At 43.4% G+C, this 12,528-nt stretch overlaps 1 protein-coding gene across 6 annotated transcripts in view; it reads left to right on the forward strand.

Annotated features, from left to right (window-relative positions):
• The window catches only part of shroom3 (shroom family member 3), a 64,074-nt gene that overhangs the window by 46,271 nt on the left and 5,275 nt on the right, over positions 1-12,528 (forward strand). For 4 of the 6 annotated variants that reach the window (XM_034133143.1, XM_034133146.1, XM_034133147.1 and 1 more), the window contains 10 exons: positions 42-182; positions 952-1,442; positions 2,235-2,462; positions 2,626-2,821; positions 2,903-2,992; positions 3,830-4,142; positions 8,802-8,875; positions 10,252-10,343; positions 11,094-11,802; positions 11,920-12,148. In XM_034133143.1, coding sequence (XP_033989034.1) covers positions 42-182; positions 952-1,442; positions 2,235-2,462; positions 2,626-2,821; positions 2,903-2,992; positions 3,830-4,142; positions 8,802-8,875; positions 10,252-10,343; positions 11,094-11,802; positions 11,920-12,148 — 2,563 coding nt within the window. The remainder of the gene's footprint in view (positions 1-41; positions 183-951; positions 1,443-2,234; positions 2,463-2,625; positions 2,822-2,902; positions 2,993-3,829; positions 4,143-8,801; positions 8,876-10,251; positions 10,344-11,093; positions 11,803-11,919; positions 12,149-12,528) is intronic. The other 2 variants (XM_034133145.1, XM_034133144.1) reach the window with 2 other exon arrangements.

Below are 12,528 nucleotides of genomic sequence, written 5' to 3' on the forward strand. Positions count from 1 at the left end.
ATTAGTAATCATTTATGACAAGTTCCCACCCTACCATGTAGGACCCCAGCAGATCCCAGTTCAGCCCTCCAGAGGAGCCGCAGCACCTTCCAGCTTGTTGAATCCAGAGAGGTCGACAGCAGTAAAGAATTCCCCTGCATGCAGGACATACTGGGCCCCATGGGGGACACGTCCTTCAACAGGTCAGTCTTACACAGATCAGAGTCCTTTAGTTAGCATCACCAAAAAAGTAAGAGTCCTCCTACAGGTCAGGGTCCTTTAACGTCTCAGAGTCCTTCAACAGGTCAGAGTCCTCCTACAGGTCAGAGTCCTTTAACTGCTCAGAGTCCTTCAACAGGTCAGGGTCTTACAACAGGTCAGGGTCCTCCTACAAGTCAGAGTCCTTTAACTGCTCAGAGTCCTTCAACAGGTCAGGGTCCTCCTACAGGTCAGAGTCCTTTAACTGCTCAGAGTCCTTCAACAGATCAGGGTCTTACAATAGGTCAGGGTCCTCCTACAGGTCAGAGTCCTTTAACTGCTCAGAGTCCTTCAACAGGTCAGGGTCTTACAACAGGTCAGGGTCCTCCTACAAGTCAGAGTCCTTTAACTGCTCAGAGTCCTTCAACAGGTCAGGGTCCTCCTACAGGTCAGAGTCCTTTAACTGCTCAGAGTCCTTCAACAGATCAGGGTCTTACAACAGGTCAGGGTCCTCCTACAGGTCAGAGTCCTTTAACTGCTCAGAGTCCTTCAACAGGTCAGGGTCTTACAACAGGTCAGGGTCCTCCTACAAGTCAGAGTCCTTTAACTGATCAGAGTCCTTCAACAGGTCAGGGTCCTCCTACAGGTCAGAGTCCTTTAACTGCTCAGAGTCCTTCAACAGGTCAGGGTCTTACAACAGGTCAGGGTCCTCCTACAGGTCAGATTCTTCTAATCAGTATCATAAGTCTCACACAGGAAACTTGTCTCTATCAGATCTTACAGGGACTCTTTGAAAGATGCCCAGTCTAAGGTCCTGGGTTCCACCTCCTTCAGAAGGAGAGACCTGCGCTCTTCAATCAGCCCTACACCTCCTCCAACTCCCCCTCCCACAGCTCCTCCTCCCGTCTCCTCCTCTATCACCGATCAGACTCAACATGTCTCTGCCAAGAACCACTCGCTGGAAAAGAAAGGTCCAAAAACCATGCCCAAACCACAGGGTGTCGTCATGGCACCACAGCTGCTCCCCCTGGTCACTTCCCTTCACACTCCAAAGGAGCGGCATGTGGTCAACCCGGAAACTAGAGGCCCGAGCCCCCCTGCCCTCCCCAATGTCCCACCAGTTGGTCCTCCTGGTCTGACGAGAATCTGCGGCCGCAAACGTCTGAATTTAGACCAAAAGAAGCGATCATACTCTGAGCCAGAGAACATGAATGAGGTCGGGGTTTCAGATGCTGAGACTGCTGCCCTCTTCAGGCGTGGAGGAGGTAAGTGAAGCAGATTTAAAAGTCACTATTGCTCGACATGCCTCATGGTGTTGACAACACTCTAGGGGCTTGGTTTAGAGAGGCATATAGTTACCTGTTGCATTGTCAGAAACGTAGCTAGGTTTTTGCACAAACTAGCTAAACGTTGGTTAAAAAGTAATAACTGGATGAGTCAAGCATTTGGTTTCCAGAAATGATATAGTCATTCTGCTAAATTAGGCTTGCTAAGAGTTGACATCAGTGGTAACCTAGCTGCAGCAATAGCTCTATACCCACAGCTTAGTTTTCAGATTCAGATGTATTTGTTATCTTATGTATAAAGTGTTATTGTATGGCTGCTATGTGTTGACAAAGTTCAGCATCAATGCATTTAATAAGATTGGCTTTTTATTTCATATTGGACAAAAACAAATATTAACATAATTTAATATTGTACCTAATAAAGGTTTACTTCTGGAAACGTTATTGAATACTAAGTTTAGCAAAGACTGAGCCCAGCCCTAAGGAGAACCTATATGCTGTTTATAAATATATATATATATATATATGTATATAGATATATATATCTATATATATATAGATATATATATATATATATATATATAGATATATATTTATATATATATATAAATATATATATATATAAATATATATATATATATATATATATATAGATATATATTTATATATATATATACAGTATAACATCTATATAACGTACATTATATGTAACAGATATATCATTTAGTGTCCGCATGTGACTGAACATGCGCTCTGATCTTCTGTCGTCAGATACCAGCGTGGCAGACCGTCGGAGGATGTTTGAGCTGGAGGCAAATCGAGTCGGGGGCGGGCCTCTGCAAAATGCCACTTCAAGGCCCGACTTGCGACAGCTTCAGCACGACGCTCTGGCTGATTACATGGAGAGGAAGAGAAGCGTGAAAAGAGACAAGGGAGGACAGAGGAGTGGACTGAGGCCCCGGAGTGCTTATCTACAGCCTGAAACCAGCAACCATACAGGTGGGTTGGGGTACGAAGGGAAGTAGAATGAGGATTTAGGTGTGGTGGATGGATTAAGGATAGATGGTAGATGAAGTAAATATTGAATTGATAGACCAACCTTTGTGTTCTTGATTGTTTTTCCCTTCTTATCTTCTTCCTCTCTTTCCCTCCATCTCTACAGCGTCCTACTGTCAATCAGACACCCGCAGTCTCTCCCCCACCTCCAGCCTGCTCTCCCTCCAGGACTCTGTTGCAGATCGAAGCTTCTCCTCCTGCTCCGCCCTCCCTCCTGGAGAGGACCTGTGGAGCCTCCAGTCCAACCTCTTCTACCCAGGCAGGGTGACCACTCCAAGGCCAGCATCGCACTCATCTACTGGGTAATATAAACCATACCAGCTGCATCTAACATCAATCTTTTACCATGCCAGCAATGAGGCTTGTTTGTTTTGGCCTTTCAGGTGGAGGGCTATCCCTGTGGTCCAGACTAAAATACAGTATCTCAACAACATGGACTGCTATGAACGACTTCAGACCTCCAGCAGTTCAAAGTGTTCAATAATTCAGTGACAAACTAAACTTCTGTTGTTAAACTTGTACAGTATTATTACAATTGATCAACTCCTTCAAAGTCCAAGTCACTTTATTTTCAATTTCTCTGTGTGTGTGATACAAACAGGGAGACCAAAGTGCTATTTTCACTGTCCCCAAGAATAAGGATATATAACAATATATACATATATGTATATATACATACTTACACACACACCTGAACACCCTCTTAAATATATATATATATATACAGGGGTGCACATAACTGGTACACAGGTACGCATGTGCGGCAAACATCTGAAATGCGTACCGTCACTTGTCTCACTAAGCGCATTTGCGTACCGGCGGACTTGTGAAGCATTTCCAGAAGGCGCTTCGATCACTGGACGACAGAGCCAGTCGCCGTGCGCACAGACGGGGCTGCTGTTAACGTCGGTGTGTACAACGGAATTGTGCCACAACTTCTGGCACGAGTTCCACGCGAGTGCTCCACTAGCGCCCACCCCCACCCCTCCCGTCGACGTTCAATACCCACCCCAGCCCTGTCGACGTTCGCGAAACAGAGGGGCTGAACACATAACCTTGCGTGGGCAGCCCTGAGTACCAAACATTGTCTCCTGGTACTCATTTGAGTAACTCACTAAGAAAGTTATGTGCACCCCTGTATATATATATATATACACACACATACTGTACATACTCATACAGATATGTAGACATATACACACATTATGAGTTAGAAATTAAAAATGTTCTAGTCTGGTAGACTTAAATGGATTCATATAATGTCAATGAATGAATGAATATATGACAAAGTTCCTGGTTTCTTCTCCCAGTGCTTCTTCTGACTCCCTCCCTGAGCTCCAGCACGGGTTCCTCCAGGACGGGCTCCTCCAGGATGTCCCTCCTGAAGCAGGGCTCAGGAGACAGACCTCCAGCAGCAAAGACGTGCAGCAGTCTGCCTCAGAGCACCCCCTCCACCTGGGCCTGTCCGAGCAGCTGAACGGGGCTCTGCAGAGGGCCGGCTCCGCTCGAGGCTCGGGGAGGTCAGCCTCCACTGAGGACCTCCTGGAGAGGTCTGAGGAAAGACAGATGACTCCTCAACACTGCCGCTCACGCTCCTCCCCTACAGCCCAGAGACTCCATCAGGTAACACTGCACGCCTACTCATAATCCATTTCAAATGATCACTATCGTTGTTGCGAGTTGCAAGTTAGCAGGAAAAATATTTGCCCTATTATAATATAACCGAGAAATAAAATAATCATAATATGAAATGATTTGTTGATGAGTGTTCAACAAGAGTTACTTTCCAGATCTGGATGAATGATGTGAAATCTAATCAAGTGTTAAATCAGACTTTAGTTCCACCTGGAGTAAATTCACAAGCTACCCTGCAGTATACAAAGTCATTCAAACTAGCTGCACCTTTACCAGCTTTGATAACACTTTCATGATCAATCATTATAAAACATATCGTATATATTATTCTGAAATGGACCAATCTGCACAATGACTACTTTTACTGTCGCTACTTTCACTATATTTTCATGATAATTATTTTCTACTTTACTTGAGCAACATTTTGAATGCAGGACTTTTACTGTAACAGAGTATTCCTACACTCTGGTACTTCTACTTTTACTCAAGTACAAGATCTGAGTACTTCTTCAGCCTCTGGTAGTTTTGATAATGCCAGTATTAAGTGTTGGCTGGTTGTTGGTGCAGACGGTTACTCGGGAGTTCAAGTGCAGTGCCTGATAGAGATGTGCCTGTGTGGCTGCTTCAATGGGTTTAGAAGTGAGTCTGTGCACACATGAAAATGTTATGGCCTCAATAAACTCAAAGCCCTTTTAAAAGTGTATAAATCAGGTTTGATGAATGCTTTAGAAAGGACAAGTTCAAACTGGCCGACACCTTTTTGAGGTTAGTCAGCGTTTGCATTACCAAGTGCCTTACTGCAACTAGCGCGTGGAGAAATAGGAACCTTCTCTAATGTGTTTCCTGGAGAATTCCCCAATGTAACACTGAGATTTTCACCAAATAATCCTGGCAATAATGATCTTCTTTCTTTGTCATAGGGCCTACTTGTGAATGTCTCTTAGTACATGTTTGACAATATGTGATTTATTACAATGTGTGCATAGTCCAGTGGGGTGCCTGTTTGATTTAACCCTGTGCTTCCTGTTCTCTTCTCTCGGGCTAAATTGTCACTTAGATTCCAGTATTTTCGCTCAATAAGGCGTTTATAGTTATGTATGATAGTTTTATCCTCTGTTTGGTATCTGTATGTCCGATAAAGTTCTTATAGGGATTACTTAGTCAACATGTCTACTTTCCCATTTCCTTCTGCCGTTACAAGAGCAGGGACCCCTAGGAAGGACATTTCAAATTCCATACAATGTAAGTGCGGGTTAAAATGCTAAATTACATACACAAGAACCTGCCTATATCAGCAAAAAAAGCAGCCCCTAAATAATTGTTCTGATATTTCCAACATCACATGCAGCACAAATTCTATATCGCGCAATATAAACTAAAGTGAAACATAATTGTGTTAACCCCCAATGATTAAGATCCATAATTTAATGTATTCATCCTCGTTCCATCGTTCAACTGAATGTCCTGAAGTCGGGCCAGCAGTTTTTCCTCACTCCTGCTAACAGACAAACAGACACACAAAGCAAGAGGAAAATCTAGTCAACTTCTTGGCATAGTTAATAAAAAACAAACTGTACATATTGCTTCAGAAAAGAGTATAATGTTTAATAAGGACACAATAAAGGTGTACCAGTTGTTGGCCACCTATTGGTCCAAAATGCAATATCCTACTCAAATGGAGTAAAGAATGGATGTAGACATTCCCGGCCCTCATGGTATATCCAGTTCATTCATGACATGTTGCCATTAAGGGACATTAGGCGCAGAGGCACACAGGAAATACCCAGAGTCTTCAAAGTTTCCTGTGAGGTGCCAGAGAGCCGGTGGCTGGGCGCTGTCCGATGTGGATGACTGCAAAGATAACACACATAACTTCATCATACACACGTCTACAGAGTTCTTAAAGAATGCAGTAAAAGGATGAATTGCTCTTCAATCTGCTTCAGTGATCAGAGCATGCTGTGCCACATAAACATCATTACACTTCAGTCAGACAAACAGACACTCTGTCCTCTAACTTTAGACCCCGTCCACACGGAGATGAAACGGGTTGTATCCGCTACAGTTCTCTATCGTATAGATCATAGAAACATATAGTTCATCCACACGAGGCCGACACGGAAACGTGGATAACGATAACGGCTCCCAAGGTGGGTAGATCTGCGGTGTGTGTGTACGCCCTATACGATCATTTCCTGATAATGATGACGCCATAGCCCGCCTCTCCCCACCTCTGCTGCTCACCCCTGCGTCACCCGCGTCATTGCTGATGTGTTTCGCCAACAGCAACAACAATGGCGGATCACAGGGTTGCTTTCGTGCTCCAGACGCTATCTCTTCGATTTACAAACGGCATCTATTGCACGTCTGTCCGTCCTGGGAGAGGGATCCCTCCTCTGTTGCTCTCCTCGAGGTTTCTCCCATTTTTCCCTTTGAAATGTGGGTTTTTCTCTGGAAGTGTTTCCTTGTACGATGTGAGGGTCTAAGGACAGAGGGTGTCGTTTTCTCATACTGATATTCTGAACAAACTGTGCTGTTGTATTTGCTGTAAAGTGTCTTTACTGTAGGGTATTTTATTATATGTACAGCACTTTGGCTCGACCAAAAATCGTTTAAAAATGTGCTATATAAATAAAACTTGATTTGATTTGATTTGATTACTGACCATGCTACAGATGTTAGTGCAAAATCTACAGCTCCTCTACCACAACCATCAGCAACAAGTGGACATGGAGAACTACATGAACTACATGTTGCTAAATCCACCGCGGGGCATAAACAGAAGGGCAACCAGGCAACCATGGCAACCATGCTCGGGAGGTCTTATTCGCTGCTTTTGGTGTATTTTGTGCGGAAGTACAGCGCCACTTACAGGCCCGGCATATGTACTACAGCGTCTCCAGCGTGTCGAGCGGTCTCGTGTGGACGGACACGTTTATTGAGCCGATTCCGTGTGGACGGAATACTTTTTTGACATCGAATTCGGTTCATTTTCGTTTTCGTCTCCGTTTCGTCTCCGTGTAGACAGGGCCTTAAACAATACATCTCACTGCAGCCTAAGGCTCTGATGTTTTTAATTAAGAAGTCTTTGAACACACCAGCAAGGACCATTTTGGAGGCTGTATACTAACCCTACAACTCACTGCTTTGGTGTATGTTTTACCACACACACATATGTATGCCCAATTTTAAAATTTTAAATACTCAATGTAGGAAGCAACTTTATTGTACTAAAGTCAAAGCAGAAGTGTAGGAATACTCTGTTACAAGTATAAGTCCTGCATTCAAAATATTACTCAAATAAAAGTACAAAAGTATTATCATCAAAATATTATCAAAGTAGTGATTGTGCAGATTGGTCCATTTCAGAATAATATATATGATATGTTTTATAATGATTGATCATGAAAGTGTTCTCAAAGCTGGAAAGGTGCAGCTAGTTTGAATGACTTTGTATACTGCAGGGTAGCTTGTGGATTTACTCCAGGTGGAACTAAAGTCTGATTTAACACTTGATTATATTTCACATCATTCATCCAGATCTGTAAAGTAACTAAAGGTGTTAAATACATGTAGTGGAGGAAAAGTACACCATTTACCTCTGAACTGTAGTGGAGTAGAAGTACAAAGTCTCAAAAAGTTCTAGTATCTCAAAATTGTACTTGAGTAAATGTACTTAGTTACTTGACACCAGTGGTTTTGGTTTGAGCACTGAAGCTACTGACAGCTCTGACTCAGGAGCATCAGACTCCAGTTTAGTGTGTGATGAGGTCTGTGGTCCCTCAGGGATCGCAGGGGCCACTACCGGGATTTTGTTTTCCAATCCGTAAGAGACACAGAAGCAAAAACTTGTTTAGAGCAGCAGGTGCGTAAGGTTTATATTTAAAAAAAACACATAATTAAAAACAATAATTTGGTACTATTAACTATACAATTAAACAAAGGTAAACAATAAAGTTCCAGGAACAAATGAATATCAGGGCACCCGGGGACCTAGTGGTTAAGACACATCCCGTCTGAATGCAATCATTATTGTTCAATTCAAGCCACAGACCTCTGCTGCTCATTGTCCCCCTCTTTCTCCTGCTTAACTCTCCTGTTGCAATCGAGCTCACGTTTTAGCACAGACTCTAGAAAGTGCCCAGCCAACAACCACAACCTGTTGAAGTTATTTTTATATTTATTACAACCATAAAAAAAACCTTATCAAAAGCCCATTGTTATTATACCATAAAGGTGAGGGGAAAGAATGGAGACATTACAGATGCTTTTCTTGATTTATGTCTGCACTAAACTACTCTCATGATGACTATAACAGTATAACAATGCTCTTAAGTTATTGAAGTATTCAAATTAAGATGAGAACAAGACAAAGATTGCACATGGTTTTTAAAATGCAATAGGATAAGATCAAACCTTACTGATTCTGGGGGGTTTACAATAGTAATGACTCACTGTGTGTGTGTGTGTGTGTGTGTGTGTGTGTGTGTGTGTGTGTGTGTGTGTGTGTGTGTGTGTGTGTGTGTGTGTGTGTGTGTGTGTGTGTGTGTGTGTGTGTGTGTGTGTGTGTGTGTGTGTGTGTGTGTGTGTGTGTGTGTGTGTGTGTGTGTGTGTGTGTGTGTGTGTGTGTGTGTGTGCGTGTTGCAGGACCCTGCAGGTGACGGCAGGATGTTGGGGGTCTGTTATCCTGAACCTGGACGCCCCTCTCTGGCTGAGGACAGGTAGGTCCCATCCACACTCTGGTCATGTGATCGTATACAAACAGCTGATGGTTCTAATCCCTCACCTGCCCCTCCCTGTCATCTCATTTATCATGTTTCTCAGTTCAGTAAATGTTGGGCAGTCATGATCTTTATTTCTGCTGATCCAAAACTCATTCTATGAAGTCATATGAAAACAAGTGGGTTTAAAAAAGCTAGGAATGTATATTCTCAGGATCATTTTTCTAAGTGTTTGCTTTTGTAACCCTCATCATGGCCATCATGTACCTCATGTATCTCTCTTAATAGAGATATTAAAATATACTGCGAAGAAAACCCAAATGTATTTAGTTCTATTTAGAATGTGTGGCTGTGGTCCACTCCAGCCTCTTGTGACAGAAAAGCGTGTTACAACAACACACACAGAAAAGGCAAAGAATGAGATGAGGAAGTAGAGGTAGAGAAAGAGATTAACAGAGAAGATTAAACATAAGATAAGAGAACATATTTTGGGGAGGATAGATGAAGGGAAGAAGGGACAGAGTAAAAAGGTAGATGTGAAGGAGGTAAAGAGCAAATCAAGGAAGGTAATGAAGGGAAGTGCATGAGGTGAAAAGGAAGGAGAAATGGGGGAAACAAGAAGGAAAGGTCCTTGGAAAGGAGGCACACGGGGAGATGGAGGAGGAAGGTGAATAAGGAGACAAAGAAATCAAGGAGTCAGATGACCAGAAAGAAAGAAGGGAAGAAAGATTTAAGAGGAGTGAGGTTCTAAAGGGCAGAGTGAGTGAGAGGAGTGAAGAAGGGAGGAACTGAGGAATCTAAAGAAGCAGAGAAAACTCCCTGACACGGAGAAAGAAAAATAAACAAGTCCAGTGACATAATTCACTTGAAACTCTCAAATATGTTCCCCCTATAAATGTGAAGGTCAAAGGTCACTTCAGGAATGTGAATGATCTCTGGGCTGAAGAAATAAGAAAGTGACAATTCTAATACACAACACTTCTAAAACTTTAGATGTATTCCTTTCCAACCTGTCAGCGCCCCCCACAGACTGTGCGGGTCATTACAGCCAATCTGAGCGCGCTGCACAGAACCAAGCACACGCCTGAGTCTGTACAGATGAAGCTTACAAGCAGGAAGGAATGTGACCCGGACATATTATAACAATATCATTAGCATTTATTCGTTTTTCTCAAATATCTGTCTCCGGTATGGTTTGTTTTGAATTGTGTACGATGCTCTCGATGTTCTTTTTGTTTTGTCTTTTTCTAAACCATATTCGATTGTTAAATGAAGTCAAATGTAATTCTCTGACACAGCAACAACAAAACTAAACATATTACCTTCATCATGTTCCCCCATTTATTTAATTCTCTCTTAATGTGTCTGTCTTTCAGACCTGCAGTGGTCCAACTATCAGATGGACTCTTCTCTCTGCGAGGCTCCAGAACCAGTCTGAACTCCGTCCAGCCTGCAGGACCTTCACAAGGTGATTCAAAACATTCTGTTAACTGCATTTAAACTGAGAAGACAAATGTCTGAGCACACAGAGATGTCTCTCACATTTTGATGTTCTTCTAGTTTGGGGTCAAACTGTCATTTAAAAAAATATATATATGTTATTATTTTCAGCAGTTACAAAGTGATACAATACTAAAACATTTAGGACAAAACAACAACACATAATAAAACCCACACAACAGACCAGACCAGACCGGGATAGAAAGAAATGAGAAAAAGAACAGTAACTCGTGCGGTACTCATGTGTGAAAACTAATTCCGTTAGATGTATGCCCATAGTTATAACACTGAACCATTCCTCCCTCATGTATAGTGCTATTATATGGGGACCAGTTCCTAACAAACTCATCCAGAGTTTCTCTTAAGACATGTGATCATCTCTCCAATAGAAAAATGGACATCCGTTTTTCAAACCATGATAAGGTATCAGGCAGATCTTCATCCATTTCTGTAATATAGTGAGGCCTGCAGCATACAAAGCAATAAAGTGCCTGTGTCTGCGTTCATAATTTGAATCTAATCCCAGAGCAAAGTAATATGGATTTTGAGATGAATCCATACCAAACACTTTCTTAATCTCGCTTCGAATTGACCCCCAAAAATATATAATTTAGGGCACGACCGCATGAGATTTCTTTGAATCTGGAACCTTGAGCACATGAACATATGTGAGAGCACTGTGACTCCTCTCTGACTCTTCCTTGTGTTCTGATCCAAGACCCAGGCTCCTCCCACACTCCTGTCACTTGTAGGGAGCGACAGAGGCTCAGCGAGCGGCAGAGAGCCAGCAGCACCTCCACCTTGGCGGCCTCTGTGGGCCTGCCCTCCCCCCTCTCCCCCCCTGGAGCTCTGGACAGTGGCAGCGCTGAGTGGCATGCAAGTGAGCGGCTGAGCCAGGCCAACCTGGACGCCATCACCTTCCCCGGAACACTCAGCAACACGACCCTGGTGACGGAGGGACAGACCAGACACAGTTTCAGTGACTCCAGAGGATTAGAAGACACTGCGGGAGACATGTGTAGAGAGAGAGCGTCCAGTTTAGACATGATAGCAGGGTGTTCTGCAGAAAACAGCAAACAAGTTTCACCGGTGATGCCAACACACCTGCCCCATATCCAGCTGGCATCCCCACCAAACAGGAAGGACAGCAGAACCACTCCATCGTCTCCGCCCCCATCCTACCATCCGTCCATCCCCCAGCACCTGTCCTCCCTGCGGATCTCTGAGTCCAGCCTCTTCAGCTCCAGCGACCAGCCGCAGCCGGTAGAGTCTACGCCAGGCCGACCGCTGGACGACTTTGATGAGGTGTTCCTTCAAAATCCTGACCCTCCATCACCACATATCAAAGAGACAAGCCTCCTGGAGGACTTCCCTCCTCCTCCTCCCCTGAAGTTGGAGGAGGAAGCTGGACACCAGACTGTTGGGAGGTTTGTTGAAGAATGATTTTAAACCTCAATCTAAATATAATGATTATGGACCTTTTAGATTATTTTTTTACTGACTGAATTAATTAACTTGTTCTCTGTTCTCGTCCCTTTATTCAGTCCAAGCATGGAGTTCTTAAACAACTCCCTGCCCTCCCCTCCATTGTCACCTTCTTCCTTCTCAATTCCTCTGTCTGAACCCATCCTCCTTCCTAGCCTGACGCCACAGCCCTCAACCTTCACCACATCCACCCAACCCTTGGACAGCCTCAGTCTGGAGTACCAGCACCTGCCCAGGAGGGAGAAGACCTGGGACGAGCTGCGAGTGGAGGCGCTGGCCCGGCAGCTGGTGGGTTCCTCCAGTCAGCACTTTGTTTGGATAAAGGATGCTGTACCTTCTATACAGCTGATTTCACTCATAGTTACTTCTGATAATACCTTTGTTTTTCTACATCTATTTCTGACTCTGTTTTACTTGGCTCAAACTTTATTTGTGTTGTCCAAAATGATGACTCAACGTTTGTCATCTTGTGTCCTCTGACTCCTTTTGTGTAGTAAAATTCACTTAATGTATCCCCGCTCATTTTCAAACTTCCATTTGAATCCTTTATACATCCATGGTTTAAGTGCTGATGTCTCAGTTCTTCCGGTTTAGCATTAGTATTTAAACATTTTATTTTATTTGAGATAATTTACAGATACACTGCGCCTATGGATTGGTTTTACAGC

Source organism: Trematomus bernacchii, unplaced genomic scaffold (assembly GCF_902827165.1).
Source record: "Trematomus bernacchii unplaced genomic scaffold, fTreBer1.1, whole genome shotgun sequence".
Classification (NCBI taxonomy): domain Eukaryota; kingdom Metazoa; phylum Chordata; class Actinopteri; order Perciformes; family Nototheniidae; genus Trematomus; species Trematomus bernacchii.